Here is a 26,676-nt window from a genome sequence, read left to right on the forward strand (position 1 = left end):
CCTCTGCTGCATTTAGTAAAGGTTCTCTTGGTTTTCCGGGGCCGGCGCGTGATCCCAGGGAATACTCCAGCGTAGCTGCGGCCACGTTTGTAGAACCATGGACGGGAGATGGCTTAGTGGCAGACAATATTCCGGTTCCTATTTACAGGACGGTAGATCACGGCATGGGCGGCTCCCATGCCCGCATGCGATGCATATCACCTGGTCAATCAAATCATATGCAGTGGCTGTCGTCACCAGGGCCTGGGTGCTAGACGATGGGCTAGCCGCATCCGATGTCCCAGACCTTAGCTACCTACCCCTGGGCAAAAGGAACCGCATCCAAGTCCTACTGCGTACGCATACTATGTCAAACAGACCACACCAGTGTAGTCTGCGGCGAGGTATGGCCTGCAAGTATGCAATATCAGAGCAGTCTCTCCCTTGCGTCGAACAACTCGTGCTCTAACGCATTCCTCACGCGACGCAATATATATTTCCCAGCTGTGTATAGCTCATAGCGGTGTAGGAATGCAATAACAACATCAGCCACCAGGGATGCTGCATCCGACGGGCGCGTCCAGATGGCAGACCAGCCACATCGTTCTTTGAGCGTAATTTTGGTCGGCGCTCATGATTTACCATACAGACACGCTACTGCCCTCCGTCTTAGTCTGATCACGGAACCCTGGACATCACTTAGTATAGACAGGGGGCGCAAAGCATGAGCCCCTCCTAACTCTCATACTTTCTCTCCCCATCGTGTTGTTGGTGGAGACCGAGTCAGGCCAAGAGAGGCAGTCTCCACGCGCCAGAACTCTGAGCGATTCGACCTCCCAACCCGTGGTCAGGTATGTCTAGTGTTGCATTGCAAAAGCCAAATAGCGAACATCATGAAGCGATCATTGAATCACTCTTCTCGATCGTCAGCAGCAAGCAGTATTTCTGCCTTCCAGATGGCGTAAACGGTGTCCGGTTCGCAGAATTATCGCACCAATCACTGTGCTATCCCCACACACCCGATCCAGGCGACGGCCATGTCGATCAGCCTTTGACGCACCTCTATAGGGAGTCGGAAATCCAACACTATCCATGTATGCAAGAGATGGGTGATGTCGTGGCAAACCAAATCCGAGAATAAAGTTAGTTCGATGAGGAGCAAAGGAGGTGTGTGTGATTAGTGGTCCAACAAGCGAGTAGCGGTGGCCACATATGGACGCCCAACATCGACCTCTCAACGTCGCCAAATCGCCGGGCTGCGATTTGATTGGCATGTAAAAACCCCGAGAATATAGCGCATGCATTGCTCCATGAGTGATCCGCGACGGAAATGCCCGATAGTCATCCAGAAAGAAGCCTAAATCACCAATCATGATGGGTGATCATCGACGGGCGCTTTGATTTTCGATGCCGCAGGTTGGTTGGCGCTCCTTCTTCTGCTGTTCTTTTCTTTTTTCTTCTCGTTTTAGCTTTCTTGTTCTCTTCGATCGTCCCCGCATGCGTAAAGTCCATGTACTATCGCATGGATTATGGATGTATGGACGCTGGTGATGACCAGCTGCCGGGCTGGCTGGCTGGCTGACTGACTGTCTGCATGATCGGGGGGTTGTGATGGATTCAACTGCCCCATCATCACTCGCTGCTCCTCGTAACATCAGAATAAGCCACCGGGATGTGGAGGAACCCGGAATGATCTTCGTGTCGACTGCAAGTCTGTCTGCGCCTCCCGATCCATAACCTGCTTTTGTCGCAGATGCTCTTGCTGGCCATCAGCCCCATATGCATCCGGAAGTCACACGTCTCGTCACGCCTGTTGGACCTCATTCCTGGGATCTCACAGGCCCATGAGTTCGTGAAACGCGGGATTTACAGACATCGCCTTCCTCTCCCTTCCCTTAATCTTGTTTTGACTTTGTCGAGCACAGACAGCATCCACACCCTGTTGGCACGAGAATCGCGCTCAGTTCCTCCTAAACTATCGCATTGACCTGACTATCTGCGGCCCGGGTCGCTCTAGGGGTGTGAGCATGTCATGGTGGTGTGACTGTGTAATTTTGCCGGTACTGAATGCGTATGATAATATAGCTATTATAGGTGTTGATGCATATGCATCTGATAGCGTTTTGCGCCATGCACTCGGCCGGATGGATGCAAGACACATTAGGAGGTATTGTACACGTAAGTAATCTTGTGACTTGATCAAAATGCGTTGGCTTTGCTGGGTGCATGAGGGCGAGTCATGACTGTGTTATGGTGCTGGTTTCTTGAGAGAGATAGTCTGTGGTTCTGGTACGTGTGGGAATCTCCAGAGTTCCGCAAATGTCGATTGAATTAAGGTGATCAAGGTAGCTGAGTGTGAAGCACTGGTCTTGGGGTCTGCTGTTAATTGTGCTATAGTTATTTTGATATATGCTTTTATATATTTCCAACATCGGCCGTAGTGCAATCACTTCTGAAGTGCCAACGAGGTAGAATAGAAGAAATGAAAAACATATTTACCCATCTATATATATATCTGGTAGTATATACCTCGTAGTATTCGTCATTCGTCGTCATCCTCGCTCTGAATTGCATCGAAGACCGCGTCTGATGTTTAAGCATCCAAGTTCAAATTCTCCAGAATGTTGTCGAGTTTCTCCATCAGAATTTGGTAATTCATCGCATCCTTGTCGAAATCATCCACGGCAATGTCTCCATTCAATGTCCGGATAATGGGAACATGACCCTGTCCATTTTCAAGTTGCTCGGGCATGGGCTTTGAGGCTTCATGCTCATCCGGTGTGCCCTTTGAAAGGTTGATCGCTTCGACTTTGCCCGCGACCTTCTCAATATCTCCATCGATACCAGCTGTCTCGCCGTTCTGCTCCTGCTGTGCACCCTCTTCCATCATTTCTTCAATGCCTGCATCGTCGAACCGCAGCCTAAACCGTTCGCCCAGGTAAAACCGAATATCATCCAGCAGTTCAATCGAGTCAGTTTCTTGTCGGCTCTGGATGCGAGATGCAGACTCCTGTATCAACTCCGCAAACTCGGGAGAATCGATGTGTGCCTCTAAACGATAAGCCAGGTACCGGGCAGCGAACTCTTCTAACCGTTGGACACGCGTCAACCATGCAGCGCGAATAATAGCATAGATATCCAGATCATCTTCCTCCTTTGTACCACGCGTTTTCGCCGCCTCAGCCTGCGACATACTGCCGCTACCGAGAGTACTGATCACTACAGCAGCTTTGGTCTTGAGCTTTTCGATGAAAAGCATGTCGGCTGCGAACAAAACATCTACCGCGATGTCCAGCGTAAATTCAGCTCTTTCGGTGTAGAGGAAGGTGAGAATGATTTCGAGTACATCTGGGGAACAGTCGACGTTGATAATGTTGAGGTGGTCTGTCATATGAGCCTCGCGGAAGGGAGACATGAACATAGTCTGGAAGAATTCAGAGCGCAGAAGCATTGCGCGATGGCACGGAAATAGAACCGATTTCTGAGAGGCTGAAGAGACGTGGTCTGCCTCAACTTGGGCGCCATTTTGTTCTTCCTCCTCGTCCGGTAGCTCATCCGCACGGAGGAGAACATCCGCAAAGATTGCATTGTCTCGATCCCATTTCACATCGTCAGCCTTAATCGTGTCGACGACTACTTTGTGGCGGAGCACGTTCTCTCGGAACCAGACCTCCAATTGATCCCTTCCCTTGGCGATCTCCATTGTTCGTCTCTGTCTTGCCAGCCTTCGATCCCCACTATCAAGGATACTGTCGACAAGGGTTTGGATTTCAAGATGTTTGGAAATCTTATCAAGCCCGGTGAAGACCTCGGACTCAGTAAACCCAGTACCTGGCCCACTTCGCAACTCACGGGGAGGTTCTCCTAAGTACAGATACTTGATCGCCGCCCCAAAAGCCTGCGACGGGATCATGCTTGGGAGCTTCCATGTTGTAGTCCCCGGTGCAGTAACCAGTTTATTCTGGAAGTAAGGTGACCGCGCAGCGAGGATGAATTTGTGCAGGTAGAGAGATTCGTCGGCAGCTGTTACAACAATGTCGGATGTCTTCGGTTGGTCGCGGGTGAGGAGAGAAGAAATGTGGGCCGCGAGAGGTTGTAGGGGATCTGTAGATTTAGAATAATCATATTCTAGAAGTAAGTTCCGTATACGGTCGTTCAGGGCGTTATATAGACATCTAGAATATCAATCCGTCAGCAGGGTATGCAGCGGAGAGAGTCTAAGGTACCTTTCTCCCTGGAAAGTATCTCGTTCACATAATGCACCAGATTCGAGTAACAGCTGAACAACCTCATAATGTCCACAAAGACTGGCCTGCAGATCTCACCGAAGTCGCGTTACTGGCATGTCCTTGGGAGACAACTCGCATTGATCAGGGTGTGTTGCCGCGGGGTCGCGATGCAACAACGACAATCACTCACCAGAATCAAGGGGGTATAGTCATAGGGATCGCGGGCGTTAATATTGACCCCTTCTGTGATCTTCTCCTGACAAACTTTGAGATCCCCCTTACGGCACGCATTGCAGAGCTCCCGAAACGGTTCACTCAGATCTAAAGGGTTGTCGTCCTTGATGGTGCCCTCTTTGATCAGTTTTTGCTCATGGTGTAGGCTGATCTCCAATTGATCTTTGCGAAGAACAGTCCGTTCAGGCATCACGACGTCACCGGAAACGAGGAGGGAACGAGCAGGCCGTGTAGGGCTGATTATATATACCTTGACGGGTAGACGAAGCGGAACGTCTGGCGAAATTCCCAGGGAAACGGCGGGACCAAAAGAGGGCGACGTTATCGATAAGCGGGATCACGTGGGGTTGACACGGAAAGGGGGCTCATCACCTTGCAGAACTTGATGCCAGGGTGCAGACATTGATCAGACGCCTCGCGTGGGAGTGCGACCATTTGATATTTTGGTCAATAGGGGCTGGATAATGACGGAAAACCGTCTGATGGCGGCGTGGCAAAGAGTGTTGGTGAGGCAAATCAACATCATGATGATTAACGATACCGGCGGTGATGTCGTTGCTCACCGCCTAGCCTTTCACCGCCTACCTGATCCTGAAATGGCTTGTGGCATCTCCCGTTGCTCGGCAACCGAAATGCACCTAAACATCCCCAGTCTGTTCACCCGTTGCATACCGGTTGCTTCTTTAAATCTATTCTTTCAGCTCCATGCCCATCCCAAACCCGCGTCCTCTACTAACCCAGCAGGTCTGAGACATTTGCACCCGGCCTTACATTCATACCTCTATAAATGAGCTCATCACTTCTTCCGGCGATTTTGTTGATCACTATTTGAGCCTCTGTAATTTCTTGTTGACAGCCAGCGGTCTGGTACCTCCTGAAAGCGACCATGGCGATTGCGTTAGCAGAAGCAGACAAGTATGAAATACTTGAGAAGATCGGTAAGCCTGATGTTATCTCGGCAGCCTGTCTTGAAACTGACACTATCTCTTTCCAGGCTGTGGTTCGTTCGGTATAATCCGCAAAGTCAGGAGGAAAGCGGATGGCTTTGTAAGTCGATCTACCCATACAGACAGACCTATCAGCTAACCATCCCGTCGACGAGTAGATCCTATGCCGCAAAGAGATCAACTATATCAAAATGTCCCAGAAAGAACGGGAACAACTGACAGCCGAGTTCAACATCCTCAGCTCCCTCCGACACCCAAACATCGTCGCCTACTACCATCGCGAACACCTTAAAGCGAGCCAGGATCTGTATCTCTATATGGAATACTGTGGCGGTGGTGACCTCAGCATGGTCATCAAGAACCTCAAGAAGACAAACAAGTATGCGGAAGAGGAGTTTGTTTGGCGTATTTTATCGCAGTTGGTGACAGCCCTTTACCGGTGTCATTATGGGGCCGATCCTGCCGACGTGGGCTCAAATATTCTCGGTCCGGCTCCAAAACCGTCTGGCTTGAAGGGAAAACAGGCTCAGATGACTATCTTACACCGCGACCTAAAGCCAGAAAACATCTTCTTGGGCAGCGACAACGCGGTCAAGCTGGGCGACTTCGGTCTGTCGAAGCTGATGAACTCTCATGACTTTGCCTCTACCTACGTTGGTACACCTTTCTACATGTCGCCGGAGATATGTGCCGCTGAGAAGTACACCTTGCGTTCTGACATTTGGGCCGTCGGTTGCATAATGTATGAGCTTTGCCAGCGGGAACCTCCTTTCAACGCCCGCACCCATATCCAGCTGGTACAAAAAATTCGTGAGGGGAAATTTGCTCCTCTGCCTGATTTCTACTCCCCGGAATTGAAGAACGTTATTGCTAGCTGTCTGCGTGTCAACCCCGACCACCGTCCGGACACCGCAGCCTTAGTCAACCTCCCAATCATTCGCCTTTTACGCAAGGAAAAAGAGGTAGTCGATCTCGGGAGAACCCTCCGAAAACGTGAAGAGTCTACTGTGCAAAGAGCTCGTGACGTTGAACAGGCCTACGCGAAACTCGAGAAGGAAAAACAGCAGATGAAAACGGACTTGGAAAACTCTATCCGAAGAGAGTGGGAAGTCAAGGCACGGCTCGAGATTGATCGCCAGGTGCAGGCTGAGCTGGATAAACTTCGCAAGAGATTCGAGATTGAGGTTCAAGAAAGAGTTTCTATGGAGGTCGAGAAACAAAGAAAGCGCCATTCTAGAGATGACTCTGGTTTCCGTTCCAGCACTCGCACCTCTCAATCATCTGTCAGTAACGTGGATGATACAGACTTCCCTTCGAGCACAGACATAAGTCAGCTCTCCATGGAGTCACCAGGAAGCAAACCAGCCAAGAAGGAGACGCGTACTCCTTTCAATCGTTCCAAGACTGTTGTCGAGTCTCCTGTTGATGTGCAGATGGCCGAGCCGTCTCCTATGTCTATTGCGTCCCTTTCTTTGTCGCCCCGTCGAACGTCATCCTCAGGGAAAAATATCTTTGCCGAAGCCGAGCGTAAACGGGCCAAGTGGGAACCGACTCTGGTGTACTCCGATGATGAGGACGACACCCCTGATTTACCATCACCGACTCGTCCCAAGGTGAAGCCTGATCCTTTCAAGGCCCCTTCCAGACCTTTACTGCGTCAGAACACGGCTGCCCTCATGCAAAAACTTAGTACGCAGCCGCCATTATTCCCAACAAACCAATCAAGACTCCCGCAAATGTCTAGCTCTGGTCACTCAGACTCACGCCACGGAGAGTCTAAGGCCAGATCCCCCCACCGACGGCTCTCGAAAATCCCCTCTTCAGCAAATTTGGCTGCCGATGCTGGATCGCCGACCCGGAAGGCCGGCAAGCAGCTTCCTTCTAAAGTGAATGGTGGCGGAGAGGAGATGTTCAAGGCTGTCATGCAGCGGAACATGGGCGGCAGAACTCTGGTAGAACTCGCTCAAGCTCGTGCCGGTGGTCGTCCAGTTGATGATCTCAAGCGGTGTGCAAGCGAGTCTCGTACTGGTGTTTTGAAGTCCTCTGCAACTGAGCGTGACCCCCCAGCCGTGTGGGATCCTGAAAAGGATGAAATGCCTAGTCCTTTCCTTGCTCGTGGCAAAAAGGTCATCCGCAACCTACGATGAATCAGACTTTTTGACTCTGTGTTCGGCAGATTTGATACGCTGCTTTTCCTTTGATTTGATTCCCATTGATCGATCCGTGAGACTTATCTCGTTCTGAGGCCAAGGCGTCTATTGTTGGAAGCGTCGCCCATGAAATATGTCCTAATAATAGCCATTTTTGGAGTTACTACGGGTGGAGTGCATTGTTCGAGCGAATGTGGCCGTGCCAGGCATGAAGCCATCCTGCATTTTCTTGCGCATTTGTCGACACAGCGACGACCAGCTCATTTTTCCCTTTGTTATGCAGTGATGTCCGTTTTGTGTCTTTCCTACCTTTCTTCTATTGGAATACTGTACAGACATTTGCATCTGAGAGCCGGTCTTGCTATTTTGTGGTGCTTTGTGACCTTTGGTTCAGGGCATGTTCAGTTTCCAGTTGAGAATTTGGCTCCCTCTTTGGCGAGGGACACTTTCGTCTTTTTAAGATTTACCAGCTTCTGTCATTCGTTTTTGACTGTCCATTTCCTTGCTCACTGGTGTCATATTGGTGGACGGCGTTTTCTGAAAGTCTTCCTGGTGACGGCGTCTTCAGGGGTACTGCGTGTGTACATATAGGGTCTGTTTGTTTTTTGTTTGACCGCTGCAATAGAAATGCAGAATGCTCCATCAAAAATAAAGGTCTACCTTACCTTGCCGTTGAACTTGGCGAGTTAAGATATCTTGAGTGGCTACTGGCTATACCCAACCTGTTAAGAGTATACTATTGCCAAAAAGCAAGAAAAAAGTCTTTTGCTCAGAAACACATAAAGGAGTACGATTGCTACGCAGGAAGTCATCACATAGCCTACTCGAGCGTTGAGGACGTCGGAGTCAATATTGCCTTTAAACTTGCACGAGTGGCAGCCTGAAATCGGGCGGATAACCAACTACGGAAGTCGAAGGCTCAGAAATAGTTGATTATATGGGCTCCTCATATGATATCCGGGTATAAATAATCTGGTACCAATGCCTACTGAGATATACTTAACTATGAGGTTATGCTAAGTATGTGCTTCAAGGCCGCAGGTAGCTCTGCTAGAAGGAGATATATTGTTATAGAGTCTTCAAAGGTTAGCCGCAGCATTTCTTTCTGAATCGGATCGGGATTGCAGTTCTATCGTGTTCCAAATGGGTGGAAGACTGCGTATTGGGATCCATCGAAGCATCATATAGGTATGTCTCCAAAAGCTGGACTGCGGTTCAAATCAGAACCACTTGATATGAACTTCATAAATTGCAATTCGTGTAGATGAAAACTTCATCGCACTTTGGTATGCTCCTATTTGCGATTGTTTACACATACCTATACCTCGAGGGCTTTTAAAAAGGTCGAACTTTCATGTCCTTCCACAACCTTCGCGATAGGGGTGAGATACGCCTCAGCGACCGATTCCTGGAGCTGACGGATGTAGGACTGCGCAACCTTGAGCCACATAGATTTTTCACGCGCACTAGCCGACGAGCCTTCCCAGACCCAGAGTCTATCAACCGAATCGTAAAGGAAGACGTCCTTGCCGTCCAGATCTGAGCTCCTGACCCGCGGGCCTTCCTTGACGAGATCGAAGGACAGCGTGCCAGAGGCATCGCTAAGTCTGAACAGCTTCCGGGTGCGTGCAGAGCTCTCATCAGTGTCTGCTCTCTTAGAAAAGCGTCCGGGCCGCGGAGCATGGAATTTAAAGTTGGGCTGTTTCGTTTCTTCATCGCCGCCTAACAAATCCACAATGACACTGGACCGCGATTCCAGCTGCGAAAGAACCTCGACGTCGATGTGCTTCGCCAGAGTCATGTCATTTACCACCTGGGCTGCCCGGGCCTTTTCCATGGGGCTGCAATTCTTGCCCTGCCATACCCAGATCTTATCTCCCTTATCCAAGACAAAAACATCGTTGTCGTCCAGACTTTGCCAGGTGGGTTCCACCTCGTGCACAATGATTGAGCGTCCAGCGCTGGGGTGTTTGAAAATGCGGAGTAAGGTGAGCACCTCCTTCGGTGCTTCCGGCTCGACGTGCGTGAAGCCTGAGCGTACGCCGCCAGACCGTATGGAGATATGACGGAACAGAGCCAAGAATTCGTCCGAAGGGCAACGTTGAGTCTCGCGATGTTGCGTCGCCGCACCGTGCAGGAACTCGTCGAGTTCGACGGTCTTGTAGGCGGCCGTCCCCGCCTCATCTTGGGTGGTTTTGCTTCCGAGCCAGAAGAAGATATCGTGGCCTAACTTGTCATCTCCGACTTTGTACGAGTGCAGCACGATGTAGCTGTCTCCGTCGTAGAACTCGCCGGCTCGCTCCTTGGGCCATGGAACAACTTCGAAATTCTCGATTCGCCAGATGAACAGGCCGTGTTCCTTTCCGACCTTTCCGTTGTTCCAGGCAGGTTCGGTGGCGGCCGAGTTGTGCTTAACGCGATGGTCGAGGTCGGATCCAATTAATTCCACATTGCTGTCCTCGATATCATATTCTTTAGGATGTACCAACCCTTCGTGGGGTGCCATGTTATCAAGAAAAGGAGTTATGAGAGAGTTAACTGCTGTTGTCTCCCTTGCGTGTCGGAAGAACAGTCAGTGACGACGGGTCTCGCCTGGCGGGCCACTCAGAGCTGTTCGTACCTGAGGCATAAACATGCTGGATTAGGACTAGCGTGCAGTCCTCAAAGTATCAACATTCGACGTCGAAGTGTCAATCATGACAACCATGTGCTTAGGAACCTTCAGGCGAACCATTGGATTTTCGTCGGCTCAATATTACTCTAGAAACTTCGTTTAATATCTAGTATAGTCGGTCTTCGGCTCATATGGCAGTATTTACTACAGCAACGTACTGACTCCATATATTGAAGCGGATATTCTCTGACGCCACCGGCAAATCAGATCAGCAAGTGGACCCGTTGAAGATGAACACGGGGTAAGGCTCTAGTAAAGCCACTTGAATCTGGAGAATCTTCCAACAAATTACCCCACGGCACCATTACTTCCCTGCTGAATACGAAGCTAACTATAGGTTAACCGAATTGACTAGTGTTGGCCCGGACAGCCTATACTAAGTTAGCCAGCTTTCGTTCATCCGCTAAAAGGCATCCTAGAAATTAGCCTAATGGTGAGAGAGCTCTGAGGTGGTTACCCCGGCTAATAATGAACGAATTAATTCTAATCGCTTCGACCGGTCCGTAACGAAATGAAGCTAGATGGAAGGGACAGTTTCCCTGCATGGTTTATAAACCGACTCAATTTCCTCCATCGAGACAGCATATATTCCATCTGTCTTGTCCAGGACCTGTTGTATTAATCCACCAAAGTGCAGGGTGCAGCTGCAGCTAGATCGGCTCTCATTCTTCCACGATGCGATTCTCGATAGCGGCCGCTACACTTCTTGTCAGCTTGACAGTAGCAGCTCCCAGTGATCATGGAAGACGGTTCAGTCTCGATACTCTGGCCAAACGCCAGGGTAAACACTGGTTTGGCACCGCCGCAGATATCCCTCATACAGCGGAAACAACCGACGCTACTTATCTGAACATCTTGAAAACACAATTTGGGGAGATGACTCCCGCTAATGCCTTAAAAGTACGTCCACAATCTGTATCTAGCGGACTTTCAGAATCAAGATCTAATCACGAAACCGTACTAGTTTATGTATACTGAACAAGGGCCGAACCAGTTTAACTTCACCGATGGTGACTATTTTATGGATTTGGCCAGACGTACAGGTAAAACTGTTCGCTGTCATAATCTGATTTGGGCCTCTCAGGTCTCCGACTTTGTCACCTCGGGGAACTGGACAGCGGAGACTCTGATCCCGGTCATGCGCAACCATATCTTCAAAACAGTTCAGCATTTTGGTAACCGCTGCTACTCGTGGGATGTGGTCAACGAAGCTCTGAATAGTGACGGATCATTCTCGTCTGGCGTTTGGTACGACACCATTGGTGAAGAATACATCTACCTCGCCTTCAAGTTTGCCCAGGAGGCCCTTGCCGAAATACATGCCAACAAAGTCAAGCTCTATTACAATGACTACGGCATTGAGAATCCTGGCCCGAAGGCCGACGCAGTGCTGAAACTTGTCAAGGAGTTACGGAAGCGTCACATCCGTATTGACGGAATCGGGCTCGAAGCCCATTTCATTGTGGGCCAAACGCCGTCGTTGGCTGACCAGGTTGCTACTCAGAAGGCCTATATTAAAGCAGATTTGGATGTCGCCATTACCGAGTTAGATATTCGGTTTTCCCAGGCTCCGTTCTACACCGCAGAGGCGCAGCGGCAGCAAGCGCAGGACTACTATACCAGTACCTTGAGCTGCCTTAAATCGGGACCCCGTTGTATCGGTATCGTGGTTTGGGATTTTGACGACAAGTACTCTTGGGTTCCTTACACATTCGAGGGACAAGGCGGTGCTACCCTGTTCAATGATACCCTTCAGGCTAAGCCGGCATATTACGCTGTCGCCGATGCCCTTATGGGCAAGCCTTGCAGTGTCTGCTAGTAACATCTGGCCGTGGATGTTTACTTGGCTATATCGGACAGCACTGCGACGGTTAAGTACTAGATTCCGGTGTATGTCGGAGAAATGCATAGCGAAGTGTTCAGTCAGTTTGGACTTGAAGTTGCTATTGATAAAAAAAAAATGTAGGCAAATAGCTACAAATCTCTTCTTGGAATATCTTGATGCTTCCGAATATGGCTTAGGAGTAGGTGTCACAAAGTAACTGGCGTTCTATACTGCTTGCGACCAAGGTATTTACACTGTGTCAAAGGGACAAGGCTGTCAGGGTTCCAGACTGTTATGGAGGGGGAGCAGATCTCAAAAGCAACCAAACCAGAATCAATCACCTTTTTGCTTCATTTCGCCAACTATTACGTCTGGATCACTGCTTGACTCTCGTTCATTCGGCCGACACGCAAGTCTTCGAATTGTCGTGTAGTATCGTAGAGGGTTCTCCTTTATTTCCGTTTTGGAGGAACAAACGCTAGCGAGCGGGGGGAAAAATAATAATAATTACATACAGGAACTGTGTTTCCAATTATCCTTGGCGCCAGGTACATCAACTTCTCCTGATAGCCTTACTGCTAATCATGCCCAATAAATTGCAGTCACGTAGCAGAACCCGCGCACACGGACCGCTGCTGGGTTTGTGGATGTACGCCGGAGGCTACGACTAATGTAGGAGCCCATAACTTATCGTCCGTCCACCCTCTCCCTGAAAGCCCTGGTCCAGACGGCGTTGATTACGGAGTCCCATGTGCTGATCTGTGTGAGGCTTGCCTTCTCGCTGTCGGGAGACAATAATAGTACAATACCTTCTGTGACGATATCCAGGGAAGCGGGCGTGGAGAACTATTTCAGCTAGAGCTGATCTTCTACATCAATGGAAACGTCCCCGGTTGTTCCTTTGACTCGGCCTTCTTTCTACTTCTGTCCCCGATCCGATATTAGCCATACATAGCCACCACCCATATCCGACGCACGGTATCAAATGAGTGTCCTGTATACCGCTCCCTACTTCCTATATAGACGATTTTTTTTGGTGTTTCGCTAGCCTCGTGATCTTCTCCAAATGTATTTGCCAGATCAGGAATGATATCCGGGAGTCAAGGTGATCGTGAGGCTGTGAGGAAGCAGGACAATTCACATATGCGCAAAGAAATTTAAGATGCCGTCGCCTCTCAGGACATTCCATGCAATATTTGTGTGTGTTTTTGTTTTAACTGGAACATCCGCCGCAGGTCGGTATTTTCACAGCCATGGAGCCAGTTCCAGAATCCGCTGGTCGTTGCAGGTCGGAGTATTTCGACAACCTGTGTTGTCAACTACAGTCAACTTTTCCAAAGTTTGTTGCAAACCTGCAAGCTCAAAGTTTAGAAAAACGAGAGCAAGGAAGGGCTGCAGTTCTCGAATACTCGCAACGGGCACACCCAACCCAGCTTTCCTTCCACACCTCGACAGAGCTCCAGAGCTACGTTGAGCGAGGCCATTCTTCACAGGAGGCAGGGATAAAGCGTAGACTCTTTATCCTGGAGGATCTTCCTCGAAACTATATAGAGGTCATTGGTTCCCAGCTTGGTGTTAACGCAATCTTTTTTGCTGCGCACTGGGATGACCCAGCGATGCCCACTTTCAACTACCGAAGTCCATTCACACGTTACGACAACAACCAGTTTATCATCCGTTACCCTTCTTCACATCGCATCGATACTTGCCAAGATTTAGCGGAACAAAATACCGTGTATGCTTGGGACTCTAATGTCAATCGCCATCTTTATATGTATGATCCCAAAGGACCACTAGTCGATGACCCCAAAAGTTATCATGCGCTGTCCTTCTGGACAACAGGAACAAGACAAGATGGGTCATGGGACGGTATGTTTTTTGTATATTCGTTTTTCTTTCTCTTTGGCTCATGAATAGTAGCAATTTTGTTGGTCGATCCTCCAGTCGGGAAGATTATCAGGTCCGTTCAAACAACAAGCGTCCTTAATATTCAGTCCCGATTGTCTGATGCAGATCCCATCCAAATGGGGTCGCTATATCCAAGCATTCATATGTCATACACTGATTACCCCATAACCCGTGGCGACATGCCATCCAGGCCGTCGTACATGTCGTTGTTCGATGACATCGTTTCTGTGTCGTCTTATGTGCAGCATGACGTGGGAGAAGATGCTAGAAGCACCTCATACATAGCCAGAAAACTTGTCATAGCGGTTTTCCTGGGGTTTCTTCGTCGTCGATACTTGAATCTCCTGGGACTCCAGAGCCATATTTCTACAGCCAAACCCATGAACCGGTGCAACTATTTGAGGAATTTTATGGATGGGTCACTTTCAAGATGGGAGCATGAGCTTTTCGGATTCATTGTCAACGTGAAATTTGGCATGAATGTTCTTTTGAAGGAAGTAGAAGACAACATGGCCGCTCTGGGGCTAAATGAAAATATAGCCCAGGAGAATGGGACGATTCCTTTGTGGGAGCGCGATGGCTGGACAGCTGTACATGAAGGTTGCACCACCATCCTGCATATGGCAGACATGTTGTTGAACTCCTATCTACAGTTCGTGAGCATCGAAGAGGCACGGTCGTCAAATAAAGGGGCCAGGAGCTTGGCTCGGATCAATATCCTGGCCACCTTGTTTATACCGATGTCAACGGTGGCTTCCATCTTTTCTATGCAAGAGCAGTTTTTGCCAGGGAGGCAGTTCTTCTGGGTGTTTTGGGTGGTTTCGTTGCCAATACTGCTTGGGTTCGCCTTTATATATCTCAAAAAGCCGCTCTTATCCTTTCCCGCGTGGATTGCAGGTAAGAAGGATAACATGTTGCTTATGTTTGGCATGGGGAAAGAGGATTATGTATAGAACATGGAGTGCCCATAGGCGAGTATTATGATGTTTTTCGTATTAAAATATGCACTTTTTAGTTGATCCTTTCATGTACATTGTTAAGATTCTTATCGTTTCAGGCTAATGATGCACATAGATACTAAGAATAAGGTCTTCGCTTTCCTGACAAATAACCTTTTCAGGGTTCTCTAATAGCTAGAAATATTATATTATAAAGGAGATATTATCCCAAGCTAATGCACTGCCTGTGTCAGGATTGGCTATGCAGTCTTGTCCAGATGAACTCACTTCTTAGCAACTGGCACGAATCCAGGCTGCATATAAAATTTAGGCAAATGACAAGCTGTAGATGCCAATAATTAATATGAAACCAAGTCAACGTAATCATATTTACGCCACTACCATAAGGCATCAGGATCTGCATTTCAACGTGCATTGCTTGTCTCCGTTTCATGACTTATTTATTCTTAATTTTCTGCTGGCCCGTGGGTTTAAAGATGAACAGTTCAAATATCCCCTACATCTCAGAAGCCTGAAGCGCTTAAGATACTAATACATTATCAACATGGGACCAATATATCTCTGTTGTTTGTTTATGTCGGTTCTATTATCCTCTGCCACTGCGACACCAACCGCGAGGGGGCTGGTTCCTAGAGCGGTTGGGGGACTCAACGCGAAGATGCAATCCACCGGCAGATATTTTGGCACCTTCTCTGATCCCAAATACCTCACTGACAATACTTACACTGCAATTCTCGGTAATATATCTGAGTTTGGCTCGATCACTCCAGGAAACAGTATGAAATGGGACACCACCGAGGTAAAGGCCTAGTTAATGTATTCTCATTTGTCCAAGTTAACGTGTAAGCTAGCCATCAAGCAACAGCTTCTCGTTCGATACTGCTGATCAGATTGTCAATTTTGCTGCTCAGCATAATCAGACAATTCGAGGACATACCTTGGTCTGGTATAGCCAGCTGCCTCAGTGGGTGTCTGACATTACAGATAAAGATGAGCTTCTCAGTGTTATGAATAACCATATTACATCGTACGTATTTGGGGACCCTTGAAACGCCATTTTGTTGTATTTTCTGATACATAATAGAGAAATATCACACTACAAAGGCAAAAACGTGGGACATTGGGATGTGGTAAATGAGGTCCGTCTTTTAAATTGTTATATCACTCAGAAATAACCTGGATTTGGGGCTAAGACCCATTTTTTTCAGCCTTTCGACGACTCAGGGCAGTACCGTGACTCTGTGTTCTACAATTTGTTGGGAGTGGACTACATCGCAACGGCCTTCCGCACAGCCAGAGCTGCCGATCCAACTGCAAAGCTCTATCTGAATGAATACAGTAAGCATTCTGAGGCGGCAGCATATTGTTACTTACACTAATTTCCACATCTCACTTAGACAATGATTACGGTGTAAAAGCGGACGCTTTCTATAGCTTAGCAAAGAACCTGACAGACTCAGGCGTGCCCATCGACGGAGTTGGGATTCAAGGCCACCATATCTTGGGCAGCATCACCACAGGATTTCAGTCACGAATGCAGGACCTAGCTGATTTGGGACTGGAGGTTGCCATCACTGAGTTGGATATCCGTATCAAGTCACCCACTACCGAAGATGACCTCGAACAACAGGCAAAGGATTACGCATATGTCACTGATGCCTGCCTTGCAGTTGATGGTTGTGTGGGTGTGACCGTCGCCAGTTTTACTGATAAATATTCATGGGTTCCCACAACCTTCGAGGGCTACGATGACGCGTGTCCTTGGGATAAGCATTTGCAGAAAAAGCCCGCATACACTGGTATTAGTGACGCGATTGCGTAGGTGCAAGGTTACAGTTATACCATAGTAGCTTGGGTTAGTATGACCAGGATGCATTAAAACCTTGTAATTTTGTGTAATTCGTCTGTGCTATCTCTCCTTCCGAGATGCGTTATGGCAAAATGCTGAAAAACTGCCTTGTCCCTGTGTAATAGTCGGACCGTCCTCCTTAGCCACTACGACTATTTAATCACGACCTGCGAGAACAAGGGTTTTGTATCATCAGATCGTCACCAGGGATACACTTGTTGGTAGTCTCTTTCGTCTAAGAAAAGGATCCAAAAGGTTGGATAAAGAAGACATTACTGCTGCTTGGCATGAGATGAGTACACACCGTTCGATAGGCGAAATCTTCGTTTTGGCTCAATCAAGCCTTATTTGCCAAGATGACACTACGGACATCAACCGCTTTCTATATACATGCTCGAGGATCTTTTAGACAGAGAAGCAAATGACGACGGATGTGAGGTCGTCGAAATGAATATGTCGCAAAATCCTGCAGAGATGATGAACGTCGAAAGTGTAGGTTTCGCAATGATTCGCAATGCCAGATTTTGCATGCAGCACACGAAGTCCAGAGCAATGGGTGCCACCAGTTGTACCAGAATGTATTTCGTATTTAAGTGTTACTAGATAATATACACATCGTGGTTTCATTAATTAGTTAATATGGCATCACGCGTCCTCGTCCTCCACTTCCTCAATCTGTACAGACCGAAGCTCGCGATTAAACCGTTCTTCCTCTTCTTGTAACCGCCGCAGATCATCAGGATCCTGGTCAGTGGGTGGTCCAGTTGAATCCCCCGCTCTCTCCGAAGGACCTGCCTGATAACCAATCTTTTCAAGGCGATCCATCTCTTCCGGCTCCAACAGCTTACCTTGGCCTCGAATAGCCTCTTGTTTGGCCCGAACGGCCGCTGGGATAAACTTGCTGATAGCTTCTTGCCGTAGATCCCTGATCTCCGGCTTAGCCTCATAAACGGTCCTAGACTCCGCAACGGCTGGCTTCGCTGGTAGAGGATGGGGCCCACGAGCACGGGCATCCTCGGTCTCTGTCTCTCTTCCCTTTCTCCTTTGATACTCTCGAGGGATGGGAGGGGGTGTATCCCGTGGCATAGGAATCCTCCGCACGTCCTCATCCGTTTCGCTGCTGTCGCTCTCCTGGCCAAAATGACTACGATCGTCTCTTCTCCGCTTCCCCAGCACGCCACTGTCCCCGCGTCCGCGTCCGCCGAAAGCGCCGCGCCTTGGTTCGGTGCTCCCGAATTTGGGTGCCTTATCGCCTAACGCTTCTCGGGCTTTCTGGACTGCGCGCAGATCCTTCTCCAAGGCTTCCAGGAGTTGTTTCTCGCGGGGACGTAGCTGTTGGCCAGATTCCTCCACCGATTTGAGGTCATTAATCTGCCGTTGGATTCGATCCGGATTGCGACGGGCCAGTTTTTCATTTCGGCGAGCCAGCGCCTCGGCTTTGGATTTTTTCAAGCTCTTCTGCTTGTCAAGCTTTCTCTGCGCAGCGGCAGGGTTTACAGAACGTTCCTTGTCTTTCGGCATGGTGCAGGGCGTCTTTGGCAGTGATTTTTGATGTCGTGCAAGAGGGGCTCGCGATGTTAAGGCGATGAATACGAATCAGAGAGTGGGATGGGGTTGGGTTGCTGCGTCGGTGTAGATTAGGTACCACCGCAAGTGAATGTCTGCTGCAGCACCCAAAAAAATCGTCAGCTTTTTTTTACGCCTCGATCGTGTTTCCCAGGTCCTTGCACACTTGGCTGCTGAGGGGTAAGACAGCTCTGGGGGCACAAGAAGCTCTGCAGCGAACCACAGCGAGCAGCGAGGGGACGGAGAATGCTCACAGGCTGGGAGTTCAAACAAGGTGCATGAAGAGGATTCGCAAGGTCGGATCTGCCCCAGGAGCGGTCCTCCAATCCGATGGGCAAGTATGACTCCGACAGCAAGGCTCTAGCCTCACGGGTTGGGCAGCGGAGGGTTTGCACACGCCGTTGGCGATGGATCTGGGGAGATAAATCAATGGCTGGGTCGTTGGAGGCGTTCACGGAAGGGTCCCGATGCGGCGAATTGGATGACCGACCGAGCTGCGGGGAACAAAAGGACGAGACGGTTGAGAGAGAGAGATGGGGGAGAGTATATGGGGTGAGGCGAATAGGTTGTTCTGATCTGGACGATTGGTTGGTGAAAGGGGAGGTGAAGAAGATTGGGAGTAGAGAAGACGGAGACGACGAGGAAGAAGGGGAATTTGCGGGCGGAACCAGGATTACTGCTTTGGGAAGACTGTTGTAGAGCATCAGATGTACATCGCCAGCCATGGCCGCGATGATCCCGCATTTCCCTCGTGAATTCGGAGATCACGGTCTGGGGATTCTGGTCGCAGATTTGCCATGGAAATAATATAAAAATGGACGAGTCCAGCGTCGGTGTACTCTGTTGAAGTCGATATCACGCGTTTTCTACTCTCCCTCTCACTGCGTACACAGTCCCTCTCCGACTTCTTCTCTCCTACTTCTCTTTCTCTCCTCCATCTCTCTCCTCCTCTCCTCTTCATCCTCCCAACCCTCCTTCGTCCTCTCGCCGGGATCCCTCACTGGTCCTCATTCCCTGTTTAGTTCATCATCGATCCCTTCCCCACACCCTCTCTCTCTCTCCTCCGAGGCATCTTCACCGTCATCGGCGGTGTCTGTGCCCATCCATCCCACTTGCTCCGTTATTCGACTGTTCCCTCCTATCTTCTCCGTCCATCAGTGTAACCCCCACTGGTCGATTCACGAGAGGAGAGCCGTTCTCGTTGCTTTCTTTTTCACCCTTGATCATCTATTTCCTCAATCGGGCGCTTTTCTCCCACCATCTTCTCTCCGACGCTCCCCTCCTCTTCCTCTCCTCATCTGGCCGACTCGCCAATGATACGCTGTCTCTGAACGGGGAGTGTGCCTTTTCTTTCACGACACAAAGGATTTCACCAGGAAAATTATATATATCTCCCGCGTGAGAAAAGGGCCCAAGGGGAATCCGATCCAGCCTGGTTTGGCCTGTCGATTCCGATCCCTCTCCCCTTTTCTCGCAACATCCTCCCTTACCCTTCCCCCCGGTCCCTCCCGCCCTCCTCCATTCGCCCTGGTCAACATCATGAACTTCGGTCCGTTCCATCTCTACACATCGAGATCGACCGGTGCTTCCTAGACTTCTGTCGCGGTAAGAGCATGTCTCTGCCGGGACCAAATGTCCGTATCAGCCTCGATTCCAGACACCTCGCTTGGCCTTACCTCCTCCGAGATCCAGATCCTCCGGCAACAGCAACAGATTGCACTTCAAGGTGGCCATGCCGGCAATGGGATTTCCAGGGGCAGAGGAACCGGTCGAACAAGCAACTCAAGCTCGCGTGCTGCCAGTGCCGCCAGCAGCCATGGTCGTTTATTGCTAGATCCAATGAGTTTACGCGCGCTCTCCCATCAACTGGATGCGTTGCAGGATCAGATCCGCAGCCGCATCGATTATGTATGTCTCTCTGCTTCACTCTTCTTCTGGTTGTCTCTCGCACCTGTTCAGCGGACCTCATTTCGTACCACGTCCTAACGTGTGCACAGCTGGAGGAGCAAATGCAGCTATCCATTCAGAACAGTTACGACCGTGCCGGGAATGTCATCCGAAATGCCGACGCCGAAATCGCCCGGACCCGCTCAATATTAGCGTCAATCGATGATTTGGATAATGAACTAGCGAAAATCAGTCATATCAGGGAGATCGTGAAGGCATATCGGGCTCGTATTGAAGGCCTTGACCATCGCCTCGATCAGATGTCCCGCCGCAGACGCTGAAATATTCACATCCATGGCCGGAAACATGATCTTACATTGTTGAATTCCTGCATACCATCGACACTACGACTCCAATCTTCTACACCGCCGGACCAATCCCGCCTCTATTTCCCTCGATGAAAGAGCTATCAGCCACCAAAGACCCTTGCGATCATTGATAATGCAGGCAAATCATTAAAAAAAAAGTGAAATCAACAAAACAAAGAAAACTAATGTCCCATGTTTATATACAACCCTTGTCCTCGCGGACCCTGTGATATTACGACCCCGGATACCTAACATAATGACCTTTATAGCGAGAACGCCGTCCAAGATGTCTTCATTCTCTTTGTTTCTGCGAGCGAGTGCGTTTGGGGTGGAAGATTTTAAAAGATTTGGATATCTGCCTCACGGCAAAGGTTGACCAGAATTGGGGACAACGCCCACAAATCGACAGGACAGCACGGTGTTTAGCGTTGGGATCTCTTTTGTCTGCTCTTTTTTGGGCACTATGCTTGCTATTCCTGTTCACGAGAATCACGTCTTTCGTTTGATTAGTTGGATTGCTGTCAAGTACATGATGTTGCGATTCCCCTGCATGCATTTCTGTTTCTCTGTCCAGCAGACAATTCGGTAGTGATACACCTATATGCCGCTTTATGGTTTAATCCGCTTTGGCATCATCGGGACGGGGCGAGCTGTCCAGAAGATGTATTGATGGCCTCTCCGGAACTAGAAGTAAATAAGCTCCGTGGGTGTCCAATGTACTCAGCGGACCTAGCTCAGGCTTGATGCCGGATAGGGCCATCATTGTCGGTGTTTGTCCCGATAGCGAACTAATAAAGAGAGCCGCATCAACCGCAGCTGCAGCTCCCGGGACACGAGCCAATGACCCCGCGGCTCACTCTTCCCTCTCGCCATTTTTCATGGGAATTTCGTTTGATAGTTTTTCACTCCCCACAACGCAACTCCGGTTCATCCTGCACCAGGTTCCTGCCGCTCCATTGACGTATTTGTGTCCAGGCGCTCTGAAAGCTTTTTGCCTCGTCTGTCCGTTTGAGGAAAGCGCTTTTCCGTCCCACATGTGGTGCAACGAACAACACGCACATTGGCCCATGGCTTTCTGCCACCACGGCTGGCGTTTCTGATTTCTTCGGTAGAGTTGACGCCCAGGACCAGAATAGTATCACAGCGCTTGCAAAATGACCGTTTCACCTCGACCGGCAACCGAAGCTGGGTCTTTAATGATACCCCGCGCATTTGGGAGATGTATGCGCGGGAGACCTGCGGGAGATGGGTTCTCGTGGCTGATACGGGACCCGCGCCATTTGCTATTTGCGTAGTTTCTGTGCCATCGTGCGCAGGAGATGTAACAGGGTTCAGCTCTGATGGATTGTGGTCGTTTGAGCTTGAATTGGCGGCATTTGATGAGAGAGATCGGGATTGCAGGTAGGAGGCCGCGCGATGGAGATAATCCAACCGGGCCCTAATATGGGCATGAACGCCACCCGATCCACCTTTTTTCCCCTTCACTTTCGCCATGGCAAAAGAGACGTACTGGGAAAGAAAGGATGGCAGCGTCCAAACAGGCGGAATCGCGAGGTCGCTCTTGCTGGAGGCGGCCATCCGATGACGCTAGCCTGATGCGGTAACTGACTAAGCACTCAGCTCCGTTGGTCGGTGATCACGTGATGCTGCCTTTCCTCACCTCAGCTCAGCCTTTCATCCCTCGCGACTGCAACACTTCCCTTCTTTCTTTCTCCATCGCCTTCTTCACCCCCCCACCCCTCCACACCCGCCCAATTCATCATTGAAAGATATCTCGGCGGAAACTACGTGTCGTCGACGATAGATCTCTCTTGTCGTCCTCGTGTTAGACTCGTTTTGCCTCCGATCGCTTTCAGCCCAGGCTTCGCTGCCTCGGAATCGACACGCGCTGCGACAACCACAGAGTTTTCTCTCTCGACCATCAATTCTCTTTGCTTACGCTTAACCATCTAATCTACCATCATGTCTCACGAAGAAGATCTGATCGACTACTCCGACGAGGAGCTCCAGACCACTGACGCCGCCGCGACCACCGCCGCTCCCGCAGCGAATGGCGCCCCCGCCAAAAAGGGCGATCTGACTGTCAGCGGTGGCCGTCCGGACAAGAAGGGAAGTTATGTCGGCATTCACTCGACCGGTTTCCGCGACTTTCTGCTCAAAGGAGAACTCCTACGTGCCATCACCGACTGCGGTTTCGAACATCCATCGGAGGGTTAGTCCATCACATTCTCCCAAAGCCTCCATCTATTACTCCATGTTCCATCGTCCGTCCATCTCCGCGGGAAATCATAGTCGTTTGGTCTCCATCTACATTCAGTCTTGCGAGCTGCAGGGGCGGCTTTTTGAGGCTATGACATGCCCTGCAGCGCTCGGAGTATGGGTCTCGTACCTACTACTTGTCACTTTTCTCGCCTCCGTGGATAAGTGAAGCTGGATTTGCAGGCTCTTTCCAGCTCATTGCCCCCACGGCAGTGTGCTGGGACTGTCGCGCTTCTGTGTTGGGAAGACGTAGGATAATCACCGCCGCTTCCTATGCGGTAGGTCGTCCTTTGGCCACCTACAGCAATCCTATGATTACGACGGAGCTACGATTGTCTCCTCGCGCAACCAAATACCTATCTCGCTACGACCATGTGGGCGAGCGCGCATCAGTATCCCCTGCCCCCGTCGATGATTACTCGGAGATGGACGGACCTTGCGACGCGGATTGCTTTCTTTTCTCATGTTCATGAATCGAACCCAAGTCTAACATTCCGTTCCGCTTTATTACAGTCCAGCAAGTTTGCATTCCGACCGCCATTCTCAACGTCGATGTTCTTTGCCAGGCCAAGTCTGGTCTAGGAAAGACGGCAGTCTTCGTCTTGACCACCCTTCACCAACTGGAGCCCGTCCCCGGGGAGGCCTCCGTTTTGGTCATGTGCCACACCCGTGAGTTGGCGTACCAGATCAAGAACGAGTACGCCCGGTTCAGCAAGTACCTCCCCGATGTGAAGACCGCCGTCTTCTACGGTGGTACCCCCATTCAGAAGGACATCGAAGTGCTGTCCAACAAGGAGTCGTACCCCAACATTGTTGTCGGTACTCCTGGTCGTCTCAATGCTCTCGTTCGCGAGAAGAAGCTTTCCCTGCGCAACGTCAAGGCCTTCGTTCTTGACGAGTGCGACAAGATGCTGGACCAGATTGGTAAGTCACTGGATAGGCGGCCAAGAGATTATCGTCTTTGTACTTACAGATCTCATAGACATGCGCCGTGATGTGCAGGAGATCTTCCGCGCTACTCCCGCCGACAAGCAGGTTATGATGTTCAGTGCTACCCTGTCCCAGGACATCCGGCCCATCTGCAAGAAGTTCATGAGAAACCCTCTCGAGGTTTATGTGGATGATGACACCAAGCTCACCCTCCACGGTCTGCAGCAGTACTACATCAAGCTCAGTGAAGCCGAGAAGAACCGCAAGCTAAACGATCTGCTCGATAACCTGGAGTTCAACCAGGTCATCATCTTCGTTAAGAGCACGCAGCGCGCAAATGAGCTGGACAAGCTGCTGCGCGAGTGCAACTTCCCTAGTATTGCCGTCCACTCCGGTGTCAGCCAGGAAGAACGGTAGGTCTTTCGCGTCATCCTATACTGTCAAACCTGATCGCTAACACGATATCAGTATCAAACGCTACAAGGAGTTCAAGGAGTTCAACAAGCGTATCTGTGTCGCCACTGATGTCTTCGGTCGTGGTATTGATATCGAGCGTATCAACCTTGCTATCAACTATGATCTGCCCGCCGATGCCGATTCGTACCTGCACCGTGTCGGTCGTGCCGGCCGTTTCGGTACCAAGGGTCTGTCCATCTCCTTTGTCAGCAGCGAGGATGATGAGAAGGTCCTCAAGGATATCGAGAAGCGGTTCGAGGTTGCTCTGCCGTATGTATCCCTTGCTTTGGTGACTTCACGGATCTATGGAACATACTGACTGTTTCGCAGCGAGTATCCTGCTGAGGGCGTCGACTCCAGCACCTATATGGCATAAGCGGCTACGTTACCTAGCTGATCGGATAAATTATTTTCGAAATTTGATGCTCGTCTTAGCTTATTTCTCTTTTTTTATGTTTTCTTTCCTTTTGGCGTGATGGGTCGGATATGCTTGTCTCCGGCGGTGTCTGTTATTGATTCTTAATGAGGCACTGGTGTGCGGGAAGAGATCAAGGCCAACTGATCGAAAAACATGCATGGTCATGCGTCTGAACGTGACGTGGCTTGAATGATGCGCTCCCGATGCCGGTGCTTCTGGTAGTATGCCAGCTGTATTATCTATCAATCTAAAACAAATCTCGGGTGACAGCTTGGGTAGATTCGAATGTATGAGTAAATTGTATGTCTTGAGATCACTGTCCAGTTGGAGATGGATGTTGCGCTCGAGCGTATACACTGGACCAATCTCAGTGGAATATATCCGTCCTTTAAAGATATAAACTCAAACTGTAGAGGAATATTGACATGCATTTTAAAGTACATGATAGTATAGTTCATTCCATTTAACCGAACATTAGCGAGTGTAGCCTAAACATACCCAACGTTCTATCTGATGAGCATTACTGGTCACAAAACTGATATACGCGACATAAGCAAACAACGGTATTGAGCGATGATTATCATTTTGTCTTTTAAGGATCAGCAGGCTGTAGCCGAGAATGCGAGCTGATGGACCAGATCATCACCGCCACTTAGGACTAGTACGGAGTGGGAGGTACGGAGGATTGTCCTGATCGGGCATCTGAACACCAAGGCACAGACAGCCTAAGCCTACGCCTAAGTTTCTTGGTGGCCATGGAAATTACTTGCTTTTGGCTTGGACTGGTTCTTGTCCCAGTCCAAAGAAATCGTCCCATTGCTTTGCTTTGCTTTTTCTTTCGTTGTAATGGGTGGTTACATAGTGGCCTACCCTTCCCTCTAATCCGAGTAGTACTCAAGGCTGGAGACGATATATCGGAACAATTAATGAGAGAACACTGTACGGCTAAACGACACTGTTATTTGACTTATCCCAATTTTGCGCACGGGTTAGAAGATCCTTGGATACTCTTACACCTATCCTTCGGCCAAAGGCTTCCGATAGAAAGACCTATTATAATTCTCGCTGTTTGTGAACGGGATGCAGTAGCACAGTCGCAGAACATGTCCTGGAACGCCAAGTTGGTATGCCCCTAAACTACGTTAAACCTTTATGTGAGCATATCAATAGAAACAGACAGTGTTTGTTACCTTAGACCTTAGCGTTCCCTGCCCAATCCGAGTATAACCCAATTCAGGGGAGGCACTTCCTCGCGTAGCTATGTAGGGGCAGAGAGACACGGTTGAGCAGGTAGTGGGCACGTACAAAGGGTGCAACAGTCGTAAGCCTCGCACACAGCGGCCAGTCCGTATAGAGCTGCTAGGTGAGAGAATTGCTGGATGTCAGCCTTTCTGAGATACTGTCCCATTGCCCTCTCTAGAAGATTAGGCTGAAATAACTGATTCCTTGCCCAAGCGACATCTCGACTCAAGTAGAGGAATGGACGTTGGCGAGTACGGAGTGTAAGATATCCAAGAAACCGCAGGACACTCAAGGATCTGTGTAGCAGACGACGTACGGGTTAACAAAGAAGCCCTCTGCCTCTGATATCTCCTCTATCATCGAGGGCGATTGGGCAAGCACATCAGCGGGAAAATATGGTGGCACCACGGTGCCGTAATTCGTCATTGCTCCTATATCTGTGGCAGACTCTCTCCGTTGCGAGACAGCGACTGCAGGCCTAATTGCTGGGGTTTTAGAATAACAACTTGAAGGCTGTGAGCGTAACAAGACTATAGTCTCACAGGCGATCCTCGTTACACTACACAGCTCACAGGCTCATTAGCTCGGCAATACTAGGGTTCTTAGGCTTTTTACTTTGGGCTCATTTGCCGTCTTCTGCTGGCCCCAGACGAGAAACGCCGTGGTTTACCATGATGAATGCGCTGCAACGATGAACTGCATAGAGCAGATCTAAGCAGTTGGATAAGTGAGACGAAGGAGTCAGGTGACGTCAGCTGATACAGCGTGCATTGTGATATGTATACTATCCCATGGC

The 26,676-nt window shown here is 49.7% G+C and overlaps 13 protein-coding genes across 13 annotated transcripts; 7 read left to right on the top strand and 6 right to left on the bottom strand.

Moving 5' to 3' along the window:
* Nucleotides 1-676: 676 nt before the first annotated feature.
* BDV59DRAFT_9820 (uncharacterized protein) lies at nt 677-1,542 on the bottom strand. Its single transcript, XM_073697454.1, has one exon. The coding sequence runs from the start codon at nt 1,350-1,352 to the stop codon at nt 906-908; it is 447 nt and encodes a 148-aa protein (XP_073553539.1). The 5' UTR covers nt 1,353-1,542; the 3' UTR covers nt 677-905.
* Nucleotides 1,543-2,464: 922 nt separating this feature from the next.
* On the bottom strand, nt 2,465-4,721 carry BDV59DRAFT_9817 (ankyrin repeat and BTB/POZ domain protein). The gene is made up of 3 exons (XM_073697453.1): nt 4,399-4,721; nt 4,206-4,291; nt 2,465-4,154 (listed from the first exon to the last, which is right to left on the bottom strand). The coding sequence occupies exons 1-3, from the start codon at nt 4,630-4,632 to the stop codon at nt 2,573-2,575; spliced, it is 1,902 nt and encodes a 633-aa protein (XP_073553540.1). The 5' UTR covers nt 4,633-4,721; the 3' UTR covers nt 2,465-2,572.
* Nucleotides 4,722-5,149: 428 nt separating this feature from the next.
* Nucleotides 5,150-8,200, top strand: nimA (serine/threonine protein kinase nimA). Its single transcript, XM_073687916.1, has 3 exons — nt 5,150-5,380; nt 5,437-5,489; nt 5,548-8,200. The coding sequence occupies exons 1-3, from the start codon at nt 5,329-5,331 to the stop codon at nt 7,534-7,536; spliced, it is 2,094 nt and encodes a 697-aa protein (XP_073553541.1). The 5' UTR covers nt 5,150-5,328; the 3' UTR covers nt 7,537-8,200.
* On the top strand, nt 7,470-8,200 carry BDV59DRAFT_10179 (uncharacterized protein). The gene has a single exon (XM_073686437.1). The coding sequence runs from the start codon at nt 7,666-7,668 to the stop codon at nt 8,128-8,130; it is 465 nt and encodes a 154-aa protein (XP_073553542.1). The 5' UTR covers nt 7,470-7,665; the 3' UTR covers nt 8,131-8,200.
* A 399-nt stretch (nt 8,201-8,599) lies between these two features.
* On the bottom strand, nt 8,600-10,102 carry BDV59DRAFT_167519 (gelsolin family protein). The gene is made up of 2 exons (XM_073687917.1): nt 8,858-10,102; nt 8,600-8,747 (listed from the first exon to the last, which is right to left on the bottom strand). Exon 1 carries the CDS (start codon nt 10,043-10,045, stop codon nt 8,858-8,860), a length of 1,188 nt encoding a protein of 395 aa, XP_073553543.1. The 5' UTR covers nt 10,046-10,102; the 3' UTR covers nt 8,600-8,747.
* A 786-nt stretch (nt 10,103-10,888) lies between these two features.
* BDV59DRAFT_207013 (endo-1,4-beta-xylanase) lies at nt 10,889-12,084 on the top strand (the record flags this gene model as incomplete). The annotated part of the gene is made up of 2 exons (XM_073694910.1): nt 10,889-11,113; nt 11,178-12,084. The coding sequence occupies 2 exons, from the start codon at nt 10,889-10,891 to the stop codon at nt 12,030-12,032; spliced, it is 1,080 nt and encodes a 359-aa protein (XP_073553544.1). The 3' UTR covers nt 12,033-12,084.
* Nucleotides 12,085-13,291: 1,207 nt separating this feature from the next.
* Nucleotides 13,292-14,899, top strand: BDV59DRAFT_207015 (uncharacterized protein; the record flags this gene model as incomplete). The annotated part of the gene is made up of 2 exons (XM_073694911.1): nt 13,292-13,907; nt 13,959-14,899. 2 exons carry the CDS (start codon nt 13,292-13,294, stop codon nt 14,897-14,899), a joined length of 1,557 nt encoding a protein of 518 aa, XP_073553545.1.
* Nucleotides 14,900-15,563: 664 nt separating this feature from the next.
* BDV59DRAFT_190416 (endo-1,4-beta-xylanase) lies at nt 15,564-16,727 on the top strand (the record flags this gene model as incomplete). The annotated part of the gene is made up of 5 exons (XM_073691750.1): nt 15,564-15,704; nt 15,757-15,932; nt 15,990-16,044; nt 16,114-16,243; nt 16,303-16,727. The coding sequence occupies 5 exons, from the start codon at nt 15,564-15,566 to the stop codon at nt 16,725-16,727; spliced, it is 927 nt and encodes a 308-aa protein (XP_073553546.1).
* Nucleotides 16,728-17,349: 622 nt separating this feature from the next.
* On the bottom strand, nt 17,350-18,384 carry BDV59DRAFT_10197 (WW domain binding protein 11). Its single transcript, XM_073686442.1, has one exon. It carries the CDS (start codon nt 18,273-18,275, stop codon nt 17,400-17,402), a length of 876 nt encoding a protein of 291 aa, XP_073553547.1. The 5' UTR covers nt 18,276-18,384; the 3' UTR covers nt 17,350-17,399.
* BDV59DRAFT_10199 (uncharacterized protein) lies at nt 18,358-19,110 on the bottom strand. The gene has a single exon (XM_073686443.1). It carries the CDS (start codon nt 19,043-19,045, stop codon nt 18,440-18,442), a length of 606 nt encoding a protein of 201 aa, XP_073553548.1. The 5' UTR covers nt 19,046-19,110; the 3' UTR covers nt 18,358-18,439.
* Nucleotides 19,111-19,952: 842 nt separating this feature from the next.
* On the top strand, nt 19,953-20,548 carry BDV59DRAFT_190394 (uncharacterized protein; the record flags this gene model as incomplete). The annotated part of the gene is made up of 2 exons (XM_073691747.1): nt 19,953-20,228; nt 20,318-20,548. The coding sequence occupies 2 exons, from the start codon at nt 19,953-19,955 to the stop codon at nt 20,546-20,548; spliced, it is 507 nt and encodes a 168-aa protein (XP_073553549.1).
* A 769-nt stretch (nt 20,549-21,317) lies between these two features.
* On the bottom strand, nt 21,318-22,101 carry BDV59DRAFT_10208 (ribonuclease P Rpr2/Rpp21/SNM1 subunit). Its single transcript, XM_073686446.1, has one exon. It carries the CDS (start codon nt 22,067-22,069, stop codon nt 21,503-21,505), a length of 567 nt encoding a protein of 188 aa, XP_073553550.1. The 5' UTR covers nt 22,070-22,101; the 3' UTR covers nt 21,318-21,502.
* A 72-nt stretch (nt 22,102-22,173) lies between these two features.
* Nucleotides 22,174-25,023, top strand: BDV59DRAFT_167525 (ATP-dependent RNA helicase SUB2). The gene is made up of 5 exons (XM_073687918.1): nt 22,174-22,787; nt 23,348-23,758; nt 23,817-24,177; nt 24,233-24,490; nt 24,551-25,023. The coding sequence occupies exons 1-5, from the start codon at nt 22,538-22,540 to the stop codon at nt 24,594-24,596; spliced, it is 1,326 nt and encodes a 441-aa protein (XP_073553551.1). The 5' UTR covers nt 22,174-22,537; the 3' UTR covers nt 24,597-25,023.
* The last annotated feature ends 1,653 nt before the right edge of the window (nt 25,024-26,676 follow it).

Source organism: Aspergillus ambiguus, assembly GCF_047715705.1.
Source record: "Aspergillus ambiguus strain CBS 117.58 unplaced genomic scaffold BDV59scaffold_1, whole genome shotgun sequence".
Classification (NCBI taxonomy): domain Eukaryota; kingdom Fungi; phylum Ascomycota; class Eurotiomycetes; order Eurotiales; family Aspergillaceae; genus Aspergillus; species Aspergillus ambiguus.

Excerpts from the sequence above, each read along its gene's own strand:
- BDV59DRAFT_9820 (XM_073697454.1), bottom strand. The coding sequence starts at position 1,352 with ATGATTGGTGATTTAGGCTTCTTTCTGGATGACTATCGGGCATTTCCG.
- BDV59DRAFT_9817 (XM_073697453.1), bottom strand. The coding sequence starts at position 4,632 with ATGCCTGAACGGACTGTTCTTCGCAAAGATCAATTGGAGATCAGCCTA. Across the intron at positions 4,292-4,398 it reads ACTATACCCCCTTGATTCTG|GCCAGTCTTTGTGGACATTA; the intron begins GTGAGTGATTGT and ends TGAGATCTGCAG. Across the intron at positions 4,155-4,205 it reads GATACTTTCCAGGGAGAAAG|ATGTCTATATAACGCCCTGA; the intron begins GTACCTTAGACT and ends TTGATATTCTAG.
- nimA (XM_073687916.1), top strand. The coding sequence starts at position 5,329 with ATGGCGATTGCGTTAGCAGAAGCAGACAAGTATGAAATACTTGAGAAG. Across the intron at positions 5,381-5,436 it reads TGAAATACTTGAGAAGATCG|GCTGTGGTTCGTTCGGTATA; the intron begins GTAAGCCTGATG and ends ATCTCTTTCCAG. Across the intron at positions 5,490-5,547 it reads GGAGGAAAGCGGATGGCTTT|ATCCTATGCCGCAAAGAGAT; the intron begins GTAAGTCGATCT and ends GTCGACGAGTAG.
- BDV59DRAFT_10179 (XM_073686437.1), top strand. The coding sequence starts at position 7,666 with ATGAAATATGTCCTAATAATAGCCATTTTTGGAGTTACTACGGGTGGA.
- BDV59DRAFT_167519 (XM_073687917.1), bottom strand. The coding sequence starts at position 10,045 with ATGGCACCCCACGAAGGGTTGGTACATCCTAAAGAATATGATATCGAG.
- BDV59DRAFT_10197 (XM_073686442.1), bottom strand. The coding sequence starts at position 18,275 with ATGCCGAAAGACAAGGAACGTTCTGTAAACCCTGCCGCTGCGCAGAGA.
- BDV59DRAFT_10199 (XM_073686443.1), bottom strand. The coding sequence starts at position 19,045 with ATGGCTGGCGATGTACATCTGATGCTCTACAACAGTCTTCCCAAAGCA.
- BDV59DRAFT_10208 (XM_073686446.1), bottom strand. The coding sequence starts at position 22,069 with ATGGCGAAAGTGAAGGGGAAAAAAGGTGGATCGGGTGGCGTTCATGCC.
- BDV59DRAFT_167525 (XM_073687918.1), top strand. The coding sequence starts at position 22,538 with ATGTCTCACGAAGAAGATCTGATCGACTACTCCGACGAGGAGCTCCAG. Across the intron at positions 24,178-24,232 it reads GGTGTCAGCCAGGAAGAACG|TATCAAACGCTACAAGGAGT; the intron begins GTAGGTCTTTCG and ends ACACGATATCAG. Across the intron at positions 24,491-24,550 it reads CGGTTCGAGGTTGCTCTGCC|CGAGTATCCTGCTGAGGGCG; the intron begins GTATGTATCCCT and ends ACTGTTTCGCAG.